Genomic DNA, 21,448 nt, shown 5'->3' on the forward strand with positions numbered 1-21,448 from the left:
TTTGGTATCTTAGAAGTGGAACCAGAAAAAAACTCTGCTGCTCTGAGAGAGAATTTTGGTTTGATCCACGAATTATTCAGGAAAATAGATTTTCTTTTTGATTTGAATCAAGATGTTTTTTAAGTAACAATTCCATTCAGTTTGCTTTTGGAAAATTTGTTGATCGTGGATTAGTTTGTCAATTCAACGGCACAAAGGCACAAGGTGATCTCTCCGGTTGAGGTTGCATTCATTTATTCACATTCAACTTAAAAACATAGGAAGCACCTAGTGGCTCGGCTTTGTCTCGCTAAATTCAAAATCTGTTTTTAAAACCGAATGGTTTTGGCTAGAAAACAAGCGCTCCAACTTTTAAAAAATGGTTTTGGCTTGAAAACAAAGCACTGAGTGCACATTAGATACCTCAACTTGGTCTCAACTAAACACTCCAATGCAACCCCACACGATGTCCCACGACCAACTTATGCTGATGTGATGCAAAAATTTCAGATGTCTAGACACAAATTTTAGATGTCTAGATGATCATTTTGTAAGTTGGAGTACTCACCTAGCATGGTGCAAACAAATTGAAGTGTCTAGATGTGTGAGACTCAAAATTGAAATGTTTATTTACCAGTAAAGACCAAATTTGTATGTCATTTCATGTATTTCATTATAACATATCAGTTGATAAAACACAAACGATATGAAAAATTATACTTAAAAGTTATACTCACAAACAGAGGTTAAACTCAAACCATTTATTGTAGCTCCAAAAGCCAAAATATCATTATCCACTTAAAGAGAAGTACAAAAGTAAAAAAGTGCAGCCACGTGCACTAAAGCTCCCGGTGTGTGCAGAGTCCACGAAAGGAAGGGACCACACGGGTAAAAGTCACCAATGTAAAGATTGGTTCACAAACAACACCAACTCTTGTCTTCACATATAACAAGGAAAAGGGAGTGCAAATACATAATGAGGAAAAACCTCCAAGTCTGAATAACAGTGCTCTTCGGAACTACCAATGGGATCGAAAATTTGTCTACCTATATGAATCCTGGCGCTTTGGTTTGCTTTGAACAACAGCTTCAATCTTCTCCATCACGGCAGGTGTTAACATTGGAATGACATTGATAGCTTTCATGTTTTCTTGAATCTGCATTGATGTTAGACCAAACATGAGATAAGCCACACAAAAATTTGGTCGGACCATACAAAATGACGTGACACTCGTGTGGGATCCTCCAAGAATATGCATTGCACTTCTGCAGAATGTGACACACACATAGGGGTGTTTTTGAAGAGTCCGAGCAACATAGGCTAATATTACTTTTTGTTACATTTTATATGGCACTCTTTACTTTCAACGTAACAAGTGAAATCCACAAGTGGGATCTAGGGAGGGTAGACTGTACACTGACCTTACCACTACCTTTGTGGAGGTAAAGAAACTGTTACTGAAAAACCCTCGGCTCAATTGAGGCAAAACCAAGTACAAAGAAGAAGAAGAAAACAACGGAGAAAACATAGCAACTATTAAGGGAAGCGGGTGCCCAAAAAAATGACAGTTTATATTTGGGAATACTTTTAACTTTAAGCTTTCCATTATACTATTTTTCCTTTAATGCCACGCTTTTTTAGCTATAGAAATGTCTTGTCATGTTCCGAGGGTACTTATGTGGCAAAAGTCTTTCAATTCTTTCTTAAACTCTACGCCTAATCGAACATAGTCATATAAAATGGAATGCAAAGAGCAGTGGCAAAGCCAGGATTTTCATTTAGGGCGTTCAGAAGTAAATATACGAACTAGTCAAAGGGGATTCAACATCTACTATCTAAGCATAAAAAATATTTTAACCATGTAAAAATAGTACAAGAATAGTATAATTTTCCTTCGAAGGGGGTTCGGAACCCCCTGGAGCAAATGTAGCTCCGCCCTGGCAAAGAGTACTAAGTTAAGAAGCTACTCGTTAGAAAGAATACTCCATGAAACGCATGTGTAAAAACAAAAACAATACATATAACAGTGAAAGAAAAACAACAACAACAACAAACCCAGTGTATTCCCACCTGGTGGGGTCTGGGGGTAGGATGTACGCAGTCCATACCTCTACCTCTGAAGAAGTAGAAAGGCTGTTTCCGATAGACCCTCGGCTCAAGACACGCGGTACCACACAAACACATAGTAAAGCACAGCACAAGGTTACAAGATTACATAACATAAATACCGCACCCATAAGTAATATAAAACAGAGGAAAACACACAGATTCATAATAAAACATGGGACACGGACTCCTAACAGGAATAAACCCCCACCAAGTAGTTCCCTACACTAGCGACTCAGACTGGCCCTAGTCCTCTGCCCTGATTCGCGTCCTCCAGACCTTTCTATCTAGGGTCATGTCCTCGGTGAGCTGTAACTGCTCCATGTCTCGCCTAATCACCTCACCCCAGTACTTCTTCGGCCTACCCCTACCCCGCTTAAAACCATCCAACGCTAGCCTCTCACACCTACGGACCGGGGCATCCATGCCCCTCCTCTTCACGTGTCCGAACCATCTCAATCGGGCTTCCCGCATCTTGCACTCCACTGGTGTCACACCAACCTTCTCCCGGATGTTCTCATTCCGAACTCTATCCCCTCTAGTCAACCCACACATCCAGCGCAACATCCGCATTTCTGCCACCCTCATCTTTTGGACGTGGGAGTTCTTAACTGGCCAACACTCCGCTCCATACAACATGGCCGGACGGACTACCGCCCTGTAGAATTTGCCTTTAAGCTTAGGCGGCACCTTCTTATCACACAGCACCCCCGACGCGAGCTTCCACTTCATCCATCCCGCCCCAATACGGTGGGAAACATCCTCGTCAATCTCACCGTTACTCTGGATCACGGACCCGAGATACTTGAAACTCTCCCTCTTACCTACCTCCTGTGATTCCAGCTTCACTACTACCTCATTCTCCCGCCTCACGTCATTAAACTTGCATTCCACATACTCTGTCTTGCTTCTGCTCACCCTGAACCCTTTAGACTCAAGGGTTTGCCTCCACACCTCTAATTTGTCACTCACACCCCCTCGAGTCTCATCTATCAGAACTACATCGTCTGCAAAAAGCATACACCACGGCACCTCCTCTTGAATACGCCGCGTCAACACATCCATCACCACTGCAAACAAAAAGGGACTAAGAGTAGATCCCTGATGCAACCCTGTCCGGACCGTGAAATGTTCTGAGTCTCCTCCCGTCGTCCTCACCTTAGTTTTCGCTCCATCATACATATCCTTGATTGCTCTGATATATGCCAGCGGTACTCCCCTCACCTCCAAGCATCTCCAAAGCACCTCCCTGGGGACTTTGTCGTAGGCCTTCTCCAGGTCGATAAACACCATGTGCAGGTCCTTCTTCCTCTCCCTATACTGTTCCACCAACCTCCGTACCAGGTGAATTGCCTCCGTCGTCGAGCGGTCAGGCATAAATCCAAACTGGTTTTCTGAAATAGACACTATCCGTCTCAGCCTCACCTCGACCACTCTCTCCCAGATCTTCATAGAGTGACTCAATAACTTAATCCCCTATAGTTGTTGCAACTCTGGATGTCCCCCTTATTCTTATAGAGAGGTATCATAGTGCTCCACCTCCAAGCCTCGGGCATCTTTGCCGTCTTGAAGATTTCATTAAACAATCCCGTCAACCACCTAAGACCAGCCTCTCCAACGAACTTCCAAAACTTGACCGGTATCTCATCCGGCCCCGTCGCCCTACCCCTTCGCATTCTGCGAACAGCCTGTCTAACCTCTTCTACCTTAAAACGTCTACAATAGCTAAAATCCCGACACTCCTCTGAGTGCTCCAGTTCCCCTAACACAATAGCTCTATCCCCTTCGTCATTCAAGAGCCTATGAAAGTACGACTGCCATCTATTCTTAATGTGGCCGTCCTCCACCAACACTCTACCGTCCTCCCCCTTAATGCGTGAAAGAAAAACAATGCGAGATTTATATCAATAATTGAAATTAGCGCTAACACTAAAGAAAATAATCGCTATCTCAAAAGAGAAATCTCATGAACATAAACGGAAACTAACGGACCTGATACTCTTTGGTGGCACCAGTAATAACAGATGAGACATTAGGATTTGCAGCACACCAAGCAATTGCCAGTTGAGGCAGCGGTACACCTAGTTCTTCAGCAATTGGTTTCAATCCATTTACCTTCCTCAACACATCATCCACCAAAGATCTGCTAGCGAGATTCTGCAATGCATAAGATTACTAGTCAAGTTTCTTCAATACGAGTAAGATTAAAAAAGGGAATCACATTTGGCACAGAAATGGTTTACAACGTATGCTTCTTACACGGAGAACTTCCACTTTCGATTATTGGATCTTTGGTTCCTCAATTTGGAGGCAACTCAACAACAACATACCCAGTATAATCCCACAAGGTGGGATCTGGGGAGGGTAGGTGTACACAGACCTTACCCCTACCTTACCCCTACCTTACGGAGGTAGAGAAGCTGTTTGTGAACACAACTCAGAAGGAACAATCAAATAATTCTGGAGCTACCTGCCAATAGCACTGTCATTCCTCGTTATTTAAAGACTAAGGTGACTTTTGTCTCGTTGCTCTAGGTTGTAGAACATTTCAAAAAATGTTGGGACTTAGTTTCATGTTCTAAATTAGAAGAATTAAGAAACAGGCGTAGGACATCTGCTCACAAAAATTCTTGTCCAAAGTAAGCAAAATTTCCTTTTGGCACACATAAACCATTAGATACTCGTTAAAAGTCACAACTTCATAACAGATCGCCGGATCATTTGGAGAACTTTTACCAGCTGACTACTCAACTAGCTGCTCAGAAAAATTTGCCACATAATTACTTAGGATGCTGTGAAGTAGGAACTAACAAAGACCAAAAGTTAATATAAGAAGAGCGTTAAATTAAAAGCAAATAGGAGTGGCAAAGTACAGTAGCCAACAAAAGGGATTTTCTTGTAAAACTTTGAGGGTTCTACCTTGTAGTTTTCCAGAGCAAATCGGCTGTCTGCTGGAATGTTCCCTGCACTATATTTTCCGGTCAGAACACCTGAAGCGAGAGGACTCCATGTGGTAAGACCAATTCCATAGTTGCTATACAGAGGGAGGTACTCAGATTCGACCTGCAATCATTCATTGAGGTTCATGTGGTGTTACACAAAGACACACGACAAAGTACGCACATAGATAATTGCATTTTTGTTAAGTTACTGCAAAATTATAATTAAGTTAGTAAGAAGGAAAGAATGTTTGAGCGACACGCAGAGTATCTAGCAGGTAATGAATTCACGTCAACATAAAAAAATGGTAATCAGCCAATATCTAGGAGCCAGCCATGTTGAATCACTAGATAAAAACAGCCTAAATCAACAACAGACCTGAGGAAGAAACAACAATGAACAATATTGGACCCCCTACTGTACTGCACCTCACTCGGAGTCTGAGAACACCTTGACAGAAGAGGAAGGTCCATCCCAAAAAAAAGCATGTTATTACATGTCCAACTATACAACAACAACAACACACCCACTGTATTCCCACAAAATTGGATCTGGGGAGGGTAAAATGTACACAGTCCATACCACTACTACCTCAACCTCAGATGAAGTAGAGAGGTTTCTGATAGAACCCCCGGCTCATGTCCAACTATGTGTTACAAAAATATACATGCCAAGGGAAGAGGAGAGGCAGTCCTTCCGACAAAAAAAAATGATATAGTGCACAACCTTTATCATGTGATATCAACAAGAAGGAACTGCCACACTATTTTCCTTCTTGTTTGAACCTTGAAAGTTATCATAACCAGACAGTAACAACATATGAAAGCAGTCCAGGCTACTTCTATATCTTAAGATTTAATACAGCAGAACGCAACGTTTTAGTCACAAATCGAAGCAAATTCATTTAGAACAGTAACACTTATTCCTAAATCCCAAAGGACCCAAACTAGAATTTCCTATGTCCATTTTGCTCCGTTTGGGAATGTTTCATACCGATACTCAATAATATCTATCTTTAAAGATAAAATTAAGGTTCTCTAAAACTACAAGATCTCAAAATCTCACATTTATGTGAGATGCAATCAAAGTCCACGAACTGAATTCATTTGAAGAAGGAAGTGATTTCTATAAACGATAAAAGTCCACAAACTGAATTCATTTGAAGAAGGAAAACAATAAACGTTTCCTAATCATTCAACTAAGATGCACCCCTGCATCATTTTATAAGAAATCAGACGACGAAGATTCTCCCACTTTTACTAACATTCAATAACAAATCATAATACGTAGAAAATATTTAAGTCCTAAGAAGGTGGGGAGGAGTTACCAGAGGCAGATTTAGGGTGCGTTGTGAATCAACCAAGCAGCTGAGCCTTTTATTTTTTATTCAAAATAAACATTCAAATGTATACATATAATAAACTTACGCAGATAAGAATCTTCGAGGTTGAGCCCATCAATTTTAAATTTTGGATCCAATTCAGAATTTAACCATTCAACTAAGGTTGCACCCCTACATCATTTCATAAACAACGAGACAACCAAGAATTCTTTCTCTTTTATACCAATAGGGATTTATGCAAGAAATACATTACAAGTCAACAACAAAGAATAGTACAACGACAACTATGTTTCAATCCCAAACAAGTTGGCATCAGCTATATGAATCCCACTTCTTCGTTTAAGCTTATTTCATATCTTCATCATACTAAAAAACAACAAAAAACTTTAAAACAACAACCATGCCTTAGTCCCAAACAAGTTCGGATCAGTTATATGAATCCCACTTCTTCATTTAAGCTCATTTCATCTCATCATCATACTTTAAAAAACAAAAAGAAACAAACCATAACACAACAACAACAACAATAATTATGTCTTAGTCCAAGTTGGGATCGGCTATATGAATCCCATTTCTTCATTTTTAAGCTCATTTCATATCATCATCATACTAAAACAACAACAACAACATACCCAGTATATTCCCACAAAGTGGGGTCGGGTAGAGTGTACGCAGTCCATGCCACTACCTCGGATGAAGTAGAGAGTCTGTTTACGATAGACCCCGGCTTAGGACGGATAACAAATATAATACTTAAAAAAAAACATAACATAACAACAACAACAACAACAACTATGCCTCAGTCCCAAACAAGATTTCAATCATTATACTAAAAATATTAACAACAAACCATAATACAAAGTAAAAACAATCTAAATCAAGAACCATACTCCAAAAAGATACCTTGTGCCTAGACAACAAGTTATACTCAGGCTGCTCAACAATAGGACCAACAAGATCCAATCTTTGAGCAACCCCCCAAGCTTCAGTAATCTGTTGAGCTGACCATTCACTAGTACCCCAATAGAAAGCCCAACCTTTATCAATAACATAGTTCATAGCCCTCACAGTTTCTTCAATAGGTGTACTTGTATCAGGCCTATGACAATAAATCAGATCTACATAATCCATATCAAGTCTTTTCAATGATGCTTTTGTTCCTTCAATTATATGTTTTCTTGATAGCCCTTTATCATTGGGACCAGAACCACCCCAGAAAATCTTTGTTGAAACAACAATATCTGATCTTTTCCAACCAAGTTCCCTAATTGCTTGTCCCATGATTTCTTCTGCTCTACCATTAGCATAAACCTCAGCATTGTCAAAGAAATTAACACCATGGTCTCTACAACATTGTAAAAGGGACTTTGCTTCTTTCACATCTAGTTGATTTCCAAATGTTACCCATGCTCCATATGATAGTTGTGATACTTTTAGACCTGATCTACCTAAATTCTTGTATTGCATTTGCATTTTTTGGGGGGCTTGTTTTGCAAATCAAGAATCAAGAAGAGGGGGGAAAAGCTTGCTTTTTTTACTTTTAGGAGAAACAAAGAGTCTTTGTTTGTGTTGGGGGGTAAAAGGGGGCGGGGTGAGTTTGGTACTCATTTCCTTTCGATTTTAGAATAAGTAAATTATTGAGCTCTTTATTAATATTTTAAAATAAATAAATTATTAAATTTTTTTTCAAAATTATTTTTATGATTTGATAATTAATAATTTTAAAAAATGTACTAAAGATCAACGTTTGTTTTTTGAGAAATAAAAATAAAAAATTATATTAAATTTATATTTTTATATGTCAAAATTTAACATTCATTTATTACGAAGGAGTGGGTAGTTGATAAGTTGTGTAGCTTAGCTGTTACCACATGGCATATGTAGCTTATAGAATATTTGAGTATCTATTGATCTAAGCACTGACGTTTGTTGTCATGTTCACGTACTTTTGATAAGAGTAATTAATATACTTCCTGTCCCATTTTAATTTTTATGTGACATTTTTAAATATATTTTAAAAAATTACTCACTTTCTTTATTTATATATTAATTATTTATTATACTACAAATATAAATTCAATAATATTTTTGAAATTTAAAAATTAATAAATAATTTATTATTTTGTGTTCATTTTACTTGTGATAGTAGTATTCATTATTTAGTATATTTTTTAAAATTATTATATTTATTATACTTAAAAGTTAATATAATAAAATTATTTTTATTATTTTTTAAAAACATGTGTCAAGTCAGTAGTGATAAATATTATTGAAAGGAGATCATTAATTACTATCGGATGCCATTTTACATTATTTCCTTTTAGGTCCGTCATAGAATGTCATTTATATTATTTTTCTTTAGTCCATATTAAAAATAGCTTATCTTTTTTTTTTCTTTTTAGTTCATTCCCAAAAAATATTACCTCACTCTAACTAGAAAGTTAAATTTAAAATTTAATTTTTTTACTCTTAATAAAAAAAAAATTATAACCACACAAATGTATAGAAATTATTTTAGACATTATATTTCAAAAATTTAAAGTTTTTCTATTTTGCTTAGCATAAATAAAGCTAAAATAATTAAAAGATCCCCTTAATCAATATTTTTGATATAAAAATGAAATACGATAAATACTAACAGAAATTGTGTTCAAGTGATAAGTATTTCTTTATTTTTAATCAAAGATTTTGGATTTAAGTCCGTTTTGATACAGAGTCTCCCTGATTTAGGAGGTGCCTTCATATGAAACTCTCCGATACAAATTTAAATTTAATTAAATTTTAATTCAAATATCGAGCAGATGAAAAATATAAAAATATATATGATAAATAATTTGTAACAGAAGAGTAGTTAGTTGTTTTTTCTTTTTCTTTTTTTTGGTGCTGTGTGATTGTGATGAAGTTTTTGTAAGGCCAAATCTGCTTCCACGTTCCCTTTTTTGTTTGTTTCAATCAAATTAGTAAAGTTAACATTTTTGTATATTTAAAATTAAATTAGTTTGTACATTTTTAATTTGTCGTTGACATGGTCGATTGTATTCTCAAGTAGATAAAACTTGGTATCTCATAATTAAAAATCTTAGATTTGTGTTTGAAGAGGTGGTATGTATGTAATTTTACTCTCATCTTGAACAGGTAAAAAGATTGTTTGCGATTTAAATCTTCAGCGCAAGTAAAATATTTCAAAAATCATGTAAAATGATATTTTTCTCTTTTTTCGTCTATTTTAGTCAAATTATATTGGTTATTATTTTTGCATATTAGCTTTGTGTATCGATTGTATTTTATTTGATATGCTTTTTTAATCTATAGATAATTAATGCAAATATTAGTCTCTGTTTGATATCAACATTTGTATAACTAATATATAAAAATTCATGTATTAGTAATGTGTGGTTCTAATGCATGCAATTAACATGGTTAAAGACATAATTAACCCTCAAAATTTTTTCTACATCTTGCTATGAATGCTACGGATTTTTTCTTAAAGTGTTTAACCACAAAAATTTCCATATTTAGCTTCGATGTATCTAATATATATATAGATATATATATTGTTGTAGTGAGTATCAATATTATTAATACAAATATTATTTCTAATATATCATATTATGCATTATTAATATAAATATTATTAATAATACATCATATTCCGCATTATTATTATTATTATTATTATTATTATTATTATTATACTTTACGAAACAACCCCTCTGTGTACTTTGTTTTTTGCCCTAGGCAATTGTGCGAGAATATTTAGCATATTTATGAGCTTTAAGGTTGGTGAATCTTTATTATTATTATTTTTCTTTTTTGATCTTATCACTACTATTCAGTATATGAAGTACAAAGTATATGTCCCTTCAAGGTTGGGCACTTTGCTTTGGAAAAATAAATAATTGTCCTCATATGGACATAGTCACTCATTTAATAATTTCAACAACAATAACAACAACAGTCTCAGTGTATTCCCATAAAATAAGATCTGAAAAGCGTAAAATATACGCAGTCCATACCACTATCTCCAAATAAGTAGAGAGATTGTTTTTTATATACCCCCGGCTCAAGATAGAGAATAGTACACCAAGGTCGTAATGAAACATGATGGATGACATAAACGAAATACGAAATAAAAAATAATAAAACAAAAATAAATATCAGAAACATACGAAGTAAGAGAAAATACTAGCAATTCGAAATAAGAGATAAGAAAGAGGACACCCGCTACACAAGCGCTCTCCTACCACCTTGCCACAACCCCACACACTCATACTAGCCTTCTATCCTAATCTGCGACCTCCACACCTTCCTGTCTAGGGTCATGTCCTCAGTAAGCTGTAGCTGCTCCATGTCATGTCTAATCACCTCCCTCCAGTATTTCTTCAACCTATCTCTACTCCTCCTAAAGTCGTCCAAAGCTAGCCTCTCACACCTCTGAACTGGGGTATCTGTGCCTCTCCTCATCACATGTCCAAACCATCTCAACCTTTCTTCTCGCATCTTGTCATCCATTGAAGTCACTCCCACCTTCTCCCGGATAGTCTTATTCCTAACTCTATCCCCTCTAGTAAGTCCACACATCCAACGCAACATTTTTATTTTCGCCACGTTCAATCTTTAAATGTGGGAGTTCTTGACTGGCCAACACTCTGCTCCGTACAGCACGATCGGACAGACTGTCACTCTGTAGAATTTGCCTTTAAACCTTCTTATCACACAACACTCTCAAGGCGAGCCTCCACTTTATTCGACCTGCTCCAATACGTTTAGAGACATCCTCGTCAATCTCACCATTCCCTTAGATCATAAACCCAAGTCTTACAAACATCCTGGGAATCCAACCTCACCACCACTTCGTCCTCCTGACTCGAGTTACTAAACTTGCACTCCAAATACTCTGTCTTGGACCTACTCAACCTGAACCCCATAAATTCAAGGGTTTGCCTCCAAACCTCCAATTTCTCATTCACACCTCCCTGCGTCTCATCAATCAACACTACATCATCCGCAAATAACATACACCAAGGCGTTTTCCCTTGAATGCTCTTCGTCAACACGTCCATCACTAACGCAAAAAGGAACGGGCTAAGAGTCGATCCCTAATGCAATCTTGTCTCTATCAAAAAATGCCCTGATTCTCCTCCCGCAATCCTCACTCGACTCTTCCCTCTATCGTACATGTCCTTAATAGCTCTAATGTACGCCACCGGAACTCTACTCACCTCTAAGCATCCCCAAAAAACCTCCCTAAGGACTTTGTCATACGCCTTCTCCAAGTCGATGAAAACCAAGTGCAAATATCTCTTCCTTTCCCTATACTGCTCCACCAATCTTCTCACAGATGGATTACTTCTATCATCGAGTGACCAGGCATAAAACCAAACTGATTCTCCGAAATGGACACGACCCTCCTCAATCTCCGCTCAACCACCCTCTCCTAAATCTTCATAGTTTGACTCAACAGCTTTATACCCCTATAGTTGTTGCAACTCTGAATGTCACCCTTGTTTTTATATAACGAAATCATCGCACTCTATCTCTAAGCCTCAGGCATTCTCGCAGTCTTAAAAATGACGTTAAACAAATCAGTCAACCACCTTAAACCTGCCCCACCAGTATACTTCTAAAAATCTACCAGAATCTCGTTAGGCCCCGTCGCCCTACCCCTCCGCATACTACGAATATCCTCTCTGACCTCCTCAACCTTAAAACGTCTGCAGTAACTGAAATCACGACTCTCCTCCGAGCGCTCCAGCTCCACTAACACAAAGCCTCTGTCCCCCTTCTCGTTTAGAAATCTATGAAAATACTCCTACCATATCTTCTTAATATGAACATCCTCCACCAAAACTCTACCATCCTCCCCATTAATGCACTTCACTTGATCGAGGTCACGACCTTTCTTCTCCCTAACCTTAGCAAGCCTATACAATCTTTTTTCCCCGTCTTTCTCCTCTAACCCCGCATACAAGCTCTCAAAAATTGCCGTCTTAACCGTCGTAACTGCTAACTTAGCCTCTTTCCTTACTACTTTGTAAACCTCCCTATTCACCCGCTTCTCCTCTTCGTTTTTACTCTCAATCAACTTAATATACTCCATTCTTAATCTATACTTTCTTCTTAACTTCTTCATTCCACCACCAGTCCTCCTTATGCCGACCTGCCCGGCCCCTCGAAATACCCAACACCTCTCTAGACATCTCCTTGATGCGGCTGGCAGCCTTCTGTCACATAACATCCACGTCCCCCTACCCTCCCATACCCCCATTCTCGCCACCTTCTCCCCGATCTCCAGCGCACTAACTGGTGTCAAGCCACCTCACTTAATTCTGGGTCAACCCTCTCTGGCCCTACTCGTCTTGTTCTTCTTGATAAATACGTCCATTATTTAAGTTCAACTTCTATTATTTTAAAAAACTGAAATACCCCTCAACTTGACACCATCTTTTACTTTGCCATTTAAAATCAACATTGTTCATTTTAAGCATCTAAAATAACCATAAACAATATCACTTTGGCACCTTTCAGCTGACATGACAAAGTGGGTTCAGAACACTCGCTTGTAGGCAAGTGACAATGTTATTTCAGTCCATTTTTTCATTTAGTTTTATCATCTTCTTCTCTATTTTTTAACCCCACTACCTTCTATCATTTTTTGAAGGTCAAACCCCTCTAATGATACTCCAAAACCACCTCTATCTCTTAGATTAATTTATTTGAATATTTTTTCTATATCACTTCTAACAATATAATCTAAAAAGTGAAGAAAATAAAAATTTATCTAAAGATATATTTACAAAAAAAAAATAAAAAAATTAAGTTACTAATTCAAACCTGAAAAGTAATACATTGTATCAATATGATAATTAACTCTTAAAGAATATAATTAAAGTATAATTTGGGCTGCAAAACTCACTTTCATGACTGTGAAACTCCAACAGTACCCATGTTTTTTTTTGTTAATCAATTTTCTAATTTTCTAAAAAAATAAGGCTTAGATATGTCAATAAAGCTGAAGAAAAAAGAGATTCTGGTGATACCAAGGAGATTTCGGCAGCGCTAAGGCTGCAAATGTCTTGATTAAAAAAGCTCATAAAGAGAGAAAAATTCAACCTCCATTAATGGAGGTTAAAGAAGATGGGTTAGGTAGGGAAGATGATGATGATTTTGGACTTTTTTTAAAAATATATATATAATAATTGTGGATGTATATAATGATGTGTCATTTATTGGCACAAATTAATTGACCGTTTCATTCACGTGAGAGCGAGTTCACCTCACGCACTAAATCTGATGAAAAAGGTGGCAAAATGACACAGTTTGTAGCTGGTATAGGTGCTTAAAATGAACATTGCCCATTTAAGGCGCGAAATTGAAAGTTCGTGCCAAGTTGAGGAACCTGACGATGTATTTAGCCATTTAAAAATAAATCCTTTGTGCAATAGATTGTTGGATTCAAAATAAGGTTATTCCAATTAAATCTATAATTTTATTTTTTATATGAAATAGATAATTTTAAGATTTTAGCATGAATTTTATAATCTTGGTTTTAGCTAATATTGATATAAAATTAATCTCAAATTTTATATTGAGACAATTCCTAATTTCTTGTGGACATAATATCTATTGTATTTCTTGATCCTGTTTATCGTTGACTTTTGAGTTTCAAATTTTACAAATAAAATTCTTTGATAATATTCTGACTTCTACCACATGTAGATTTTGAAATCTCATTAAAGTGCCATTTTTTTAAGGTCTATCAAAAACATCTCTATCTCAGTAGAGGTAATATCTGCATTCATTTTATCCTCATGAAATTCTACCGGATATGTTATTGTTGTCGTTTTTTAGCATCTTAAAGTTCTTTACAAGCACCAGACGCGAGAGAGATCTTTCAAAGAATCAGGTCCGATCTGAAGCTGACTTAAAACCTTTCAACAGCGTGAGACTTTTGAAGGTTTACTCCGTATGTATTAGTCTATGTGGATTGCTGGCTGGGGCGGGCGTCTGAAAGGGATTTAAGCAAAAGTTCTTAGGCACGCCCTTTATGACATATTAAATGTATCGTGTTAGTTTGAAAGGACGTGCAAAAGTTTTTAAAATATGTTTAAGATTGATACTAAAAATTGATGATTTTTTGCTATTTTTCGTGTGTGATAACCTATGGATTGATGTTTGGTGCGAGGGTACGAATCCGTTTTGGGTGAACACAACCTATTAAATGGATTTTATTAAATTTTAATAATCGAATTTAAAATGTTGAAATTAACATTCACATCCGCCTTACATCACGATTTTTTGGGCTAAATAAGAATGAAAATTGTATATCGTATTAGGGAAAAGTATCGATTGAATGTGATAAAAGCTATTTTAAGAAAAAAATTGGCTCAACCAAAATGCCTATCAGTAATAATTTCTAATCATGGTATCATAGAAGCCCGCTCCATATAAATAAAAATAAAGTACGATAAAAAATCAACCAAAGATAGCGAGTGAAAGAAGATAGAAAAAATTAGTTGTAAATTGATGAAACTTTAAACCTTCATAACTTTGCGCTCGAATGTCCGTTTGAGGCGATTTTTTTTAAATTTGCATATTTTTTCGAGAACAGGGTAAATAGCATAGGTGAACAATATAAAATTAAAAGAGTTTACACTGAGACTTTTTATTGACTAACTTTTTCACTTAATTTAGATACTTTCTTATGTAGAAAATTACGAATAACAACAACAACATATCTAGTGTATTCCCACATATTCATCAAGTACTATCTTTTTTTATATATTGACAAAATTAAAAATTTAATATAGCCCACGGTTCTGGGGGTGGCCCGGGGTTCAAGCGTGTTGTGGGCTGAAAATCGACCTGGGCATGTCAGGGAGGTGGGGGAGCATCCCAGTGTGATCCGTTTGGGTGGGAGAGCCATTTGGATGGTAAAACAGGAGAAACGACGCGAATGGGGCATTTTCAAGCCAAATTGGTGTGTTATAGCCCACGATTTGGGGGGTGGGCCCGTGGTTCGGGCGTGTTGTGGGCCAAAAATCAATTTGAGTATGCCAGGGAGGTTGGGGAGCATCCCAGTGTGGTCTGTTTGGGTCGGCAGGGGCCATTTGGGTGTTTAAACGGGCGAAACGGTGTGAGCCCGGGGTTCGGGCGTGCTGTGGGCCGAAAATCGACCTGGGCATGTCAGGGAGGTTAGGGAGCGTCCCATTATGGTCTGTTTGGATGGGCGGGGCCATTTGAGTGGTCAAACGGGCAAAATAAGGCGTTTTGGGGCCAAATTGGTATGCTATAGCCCACGGTTTTAGGGGTAGGCCCGAGGTCCAGGCGTGTTGTAGGCCAAAAATCAACCTGGACATGACAGAGAGGTTGGAGAGCATCCTAGTATGGTCCGTTTGGGTGGACGGGGGCCATTTGGACGGTCAAACAGGCAAAACGGTGTGAGCGGGGCATTTTTGAGCCAAATCGGTGTGCTATAGTCCACGGTTCCGAGGGTGGACCAAGGTCCGAGCGTGCTACGGGTCGAAAATCGATCTGGGCGTGCCAAAGAGGTTGGGAAGCATCTTAGTGTGGTCCGTTTGGGGAGGAAGGGCCATTTGGGTGGTCGAATAGATGAAACGGCGTAATGGGCACTTTTGAGCCAAATCGATGTGCTATAGCCCACGGTTCCGAGGGTGGGTCCAGGGTCCGGGCGTGCTATGTGCCGAAAACCGACCTGGGCGTGCCAGAGAGGTTAGGGAGCGTCTCAATGTGGTTCGTTTGGGTGGGCGGGGCCATTTGGGTAGTCAAACGGGTGAAACAGCGTGAACGACGCGTTTTGGACCAAATCGGTGTGCTATAGCCCACGGTTTTGGGGGTGGACCTCGGGGTTCGAGTGTGTTGCGGGGTCGAAAATCAACCTGGGGATGCCAGGAAGGTGTGGGAGTGTCTTAGTGTAGTCCGTTTGGGTGGGCGAGGCCATTTGGGTGGTCAAACGGGCAAAACAGCGTGAACGGGACATTTTCGGGCCAAATTGGTGTGTTATAACACACGGTTTCAGAGGTGGGCTCGGGATCCGTGCGCGCTGTGGGTCAAAAATCAACTTGGGCATATCAGGGAGCTTGAGGAGCGTTCCAGTGTGGTCCGTTTGGGTGGGCGAGGCCATTTGGGTGGTTAAATGGGTGGAACGACGTAATTTGTTTGAAACCATAATATAATCGTGTTGATTTGTTTACCAAATATATCAACAACTTTTTTCTAGTTTCAGCACTTCTATCTAAATACCGATATACTTAATTTCTAAGCATTTATTTTAAACTTTTAATCACTTAAGCTAAAAAAAATTATGTTTTTAATCCCATCCAAACGGGCTCCAAATATACACTATCTTTCCATAACAAAAAATATAATTAAAAATTTTTGGCGTATATTGACATGCAATGAAACAAATTATAATTGAAATCAATTTCAGATTAGGCCAATTTTGCAAAACTGTATTCCTCTATCTATTGGGACTTTTGGTTACTGCAAAACGGAGGTTGAGAAAAAAGAGAATTAGTTAGGGTTTAAGGTATGTGGGGTAACGAGTAAGGATACTCCTTTCGTCCTTGTGCCCAAGACTTGTTTTAAGTTAAGATTTCATGAATTTCAATTACGGTTTATATCCAAATTATCTTGTTTTGAGTTTATGAATTTATAAGTGATTTAAGTATTGAAGTGCATGTTCATCTTACCTACTTATGCTTTTAATTGAAGATATCATGAATTGCACTTTCTTCTTATGAATTGATATTGCTGAATGATTTCAAGAATGACATTGAGCATGAAGTTTTGTTGTGAATTGTCATGAGTTTAAGCATGAATTTTATATCCACAGTTTAAGTGTTGAGATTTTAAGAAGATCATACTCTTAATTTTATTTGATAAGTCCATATCAAGAATGAGTTTGAGGTTTCAAGAATACTATGATCTTAAGTTGCTTTGATAATTGTTTACCAAGATTTAAAGAAAAGAATTGATCTTTTGACCCTAAGATAAGATAAGGAATCCACATTGTTCATACAATTTGAGATTTAAAGAAGAAAAGCATCATTGGTTGTCATTACAAACCCTTGTCCTATTTTAAGGTGAATTTCCTAAAGTTTGAGCATAAGAATGGGAGTAGTATTTAACACCGAGTTGGGTATGATTTCAAAGATCTCATGTCCCAGAACTATGCGCCACCGTAGGTTTAAGATTGCCCATAGTGGGCTAAGACATTGATCACTTAAGATAAGAAGTCTTATTTCTATAACAAGGGTAGAACAACTCTCCCCAACGCGAGTAAGACGGTGAATTCCATGACAGCTCACATGGTTTATGTCGGTTAGAAGAAACTCCCAATAGAAAAAGTAAAAGTACAACTTTTAAAACTAAGTGTTATGACTCACAAAGATTATCTATGCTTTACATACTCATAATTTATTATTTTGCAGTACATGTTTTATTCAAGCCAAGGTGAGTCATTTACACTTAACATGCATTATTTTAAAGTGTATGAATATATTCAGTTATTGTTTTACTTATGCATTCACCCCCATATGCTTAGTACATTCCAGAAGTACTGATCTGCGTATACGTCTATTTACTACATTGTCTCATAATGTAGGTACCAGTTGTAGCACTCACATCATAATTAGACAGTTTGCAGCTTCTAGTCAGCAATTGATGGATTCTTTTGATTCGAGGACTCGAGTCAAGTCTAATTTTAGTAGCTTTCCTTTTATTCAGTTGTATTGATTGGGGATAGCTGGGGGTCATGTCCTGGCTACCTATAGTTAGTATTAATAGAGGCTTCATAGATAGTCAATAAAGTTAATGTATTTAATTTCAGTTTTATTTTATAAAAGCAGAGTTATAATTATTTTAATTTTTTTTTGTATTGATCAGATTCAGAAAAGGTTTATCTTCCGCTTATTTTGTTTAAATTTATGTATTTTATTCAGTTGCTCATAAGTTATGCCAGTAGAAGGGTTAGCTTGGGATCACTTGTAGTCCTAAGCATTGTGTGACGTCTCGGAACCCGTTTTCGAAGCGTTACATTATAATTTTTTGATTTTAATTATATATGGATATATAGATATTGTACGGATTAAGATTATTGTTATTGTTGTTGTTGTTGTTATTATAAAGAATCTGATAAATTTTTTAAATAAAGATTTTATACGTGACTTAAATTAACTGCATAGTTTTAAAACTCCACACTATATAGATCATGTATAAAAATAATTATTTATAAATGCAAAATTAGAATCAATGTGTCAATTATTTCCTAGGCATGTTTTTCAGTACATCTTTTCCACAAAAATAGAATATTAAAAATAAATAAAAAATTTAACATTTTAGAAATTACTTAATAACTAATTCGTACCTAAATAACTTATTTGTCATATTAAATAAAATGTGTTTTTGTCTAAGCTGCCACTTTATAAATTTTTAAGTAATACTTTCTAGCTATTTAGTGTCGCGAAGATTATTGACGCATATTAATCATATCAAAATATGAATTAATTTGTTTGAACTCGTGAGATAATACCTTTTAATAAAGCTATTGATATTGTCTTATCTCACTTAATAAAAAAAATTCATATAATTGAATTAAGCAAATCACATAATTATTGAATAACAATTGGATGAAACTCGAAATTCATAATTATATAACTTTTTATATAAATAATTTGAATTAAAAATATAACACTACTCAAAATGAATGTAATAATAACCAACACACCAAAATAAAAGATGGTAAAAAAACAAAAAGGTTATCCAATATATGTAATATTTATGATGTAATTGAGTACTCTCTATGTGTATTTTTTTTCCTTCACTTGTGCTATTTTTTGACCACATTTTCTTCATTCTTCAACAGCTTACTAACTCTGTCATACTATTGAAATCCACGAGGACAACTAATATTAATCATATGTTTCTTAATAATTTTTTTAAAAAATTCTCTCTTCTTGATACAACACACATAAAAAATTACATTAAAGAAAAGTGTTTATAGTTCACACAATGGTGTATTTCTGTTAATAAGGGCTAAAATCAAAACAATGACTTTTTTTTTTTTTTGATAAAAATCGCATAATCAAAAATATGGAGAGAGTGAGTATACACCATCAAAGCAAATATTTTTATCTTTAAATTTTAAAAAAAATTATGGAAGAATCTCTATCTTTGACCATCACACATCTAAATCACAACATATTTGCTTAATCAAAATACTAATATTCAATTAAACATAACAAAATAAAGAATGAATTATTAAACCCTTATTTAGGCCTCCCAATTATTTTGTGCAAAGTAATTCTTAGCATTTCATCAAAATGAAAGTATTGAGTTATGTAACCTACAACCTATCATTAAGGAATGTTGAAAAAATGTGAATCATTTAGATTGCAAATATAAAATTAATATGATGGCTGAGAGATTTACACTTTTTTTCCTCTTGAGCTTTGACATATACAATTGCATGAATTGAAAACTGCAAAATGCCAAAATATGATAGCGGTTATGAGGCCTAATGACTAACCTATCATTGTAACACAAATGAATAAATTATTTTCATGATTTTAGTTTTGTTTTTTAATTATTGTACGTTTTTTTTTCGATTTCTATATCACCTTGCTTCCGTGGGTAAAAATTAAGGGAGTATTCATTTACCAACAAATGAAAAGCATATGAAATTTATCATAATTTAAACTATATTGATATTGTTAACATATATTTTCATAATTAGTATACTTCACAAACCAACAACTTAAATTTTGATGTGTGCCTTACCCATTTGTTACAATAACTTTAATATACCAAGTTGCATTTCATATCTGCAAGCATCTCATGCCAAATGCCCTGAAAATCATGTAAACGATAATGTGTTTGAATAAGAAACTTGCATTTATATGTCAATGCGGAAATTGATTGTAAATACTATCATCAACCAAGAAGTTTTTTCAAGTACAGAAAGACACTAATATATTATACCTTGAATGCAGATTCTTTATTTGAATGTTTGTGCAATCAGATATATTATGCCTTGAACACAAATTCTAGTTTTGAATGTTTGTATAATCGTACAATTACCACTATACTAATTTATAGATAGAAGATTGGATGTTTGACTTGCGTAGTGGGATGAGGACGTGGGTTGAAAAATAGGAAATGAGATCGGTGGTTTAAGTTGAGTTAGTTATATTTTTATTCTCAATTTTAATTTTTACTATTTCGAATCAAATAATTATATTATAAATTTTGTTTAGCAGTTTTCCTATCTAATATGGGTAATTTTTAAAAAAAATTAGTGGACATTTTTATTTTTAAAGATAAACACAATTTTTCTAACAGAAGTGGGTAGTTTTCCTATTCTAATGGGTAATTTTTCTATATAGTGGGTAGTTTAGGCTCTTTATTTTCTTTTTTGGATTAATAAACAATTTGAAATTTTTTTAAGAATGGGATTATATACATAAATGTTATGATGATTAATTATTATTTTTTTATCATTTTGAGATATGGGAATATAATTGTTATTTTTCAAAAAAAAGAAAAAAGAAATCATAATACAACAATACTATAAGTAATAAAATAATTTAAATTGGTGTGTCTTTTACTTTTGGACTTTTATCTTCAAATTAATACTCAACTCTTTATTTTATAGGAGATCTGCTTGTTTTCTTAATTTGAATAATATTTTAAATATTGAATTAGTATTTGAATAATATAGGATGTAAAACTAATCCTATATATTTGAATTAATTGTATAATCGTGCATGTTTGTTTGTAATAATTAGTGGGAGTAATGGAGGAGTTAACCGATGTGTCTGTTGGTTATTTTTTTTGCTTCAACATACTTCCTCCGTTTCATTTAATCCGTCTCAAATTTTTTAATTTGATTTCTCATTTTACTTGTCCTTTTTCATTAATCAAGACAAGACAATTTAGTTTTTTCTTTTTCACCCTTAGTATTATTTGTTTTTTCTCCAAATCATGTTATTAATTATTTTTCTTAATCAAAGTATAATGTAAATTTGGGACGAGTAAAATGAGATGGAGGAAGTATTTAA

General features: G+C 35.6%; 1 protein-coding gene across 1 annotated transcript; it reads right to left on the reverse strand.

Moving 5' to 3' along the window:
- Positions 1–721: 721 nt before the first annotated feature.
- LOC107850927 (probable voltage-gated potassium channel subunit beta) lies at positions 722–8,237 on the reverse strand. The gene is made up of 4 exons (XM_016695764.2): positions 7,272–8,237; positions 5,006–5,149; positions 4,079–4,243; positions 722–1,136 (listed from the first exon to the last, which is right to left on the reverse strand). Exons 1-4 carry the CDS (start codon positions 7,839–7,841, stop codon positions 1,023–1,025), a joined length of 993 nt encoding a protein of 330 aa, XP_016551250.1. The 5' UTR covers positions 7,842–8,237; the 3' UTR covers positions 722–1,022.
- Positions 8,238–21,448: the final 13,211 nt, after the last annotated feature.

The sequence above is a fragment of the Capsicum annuum genome, chromosome 12 (assembly GCF_002878395.1).
Source record: "Capsicum annuum cultivar UCD-10X-F1 chromosome 12, UCD10Xv1.1, whole genome shotgun sequence".
In the NCBI taxonomy this organism is placed as follows: Eukaryota; Viridiplantae; Streptophyta; class Magnoliopsida; order Solanales; family Solanaceae; genus Capsicum; species Capsicum annuum.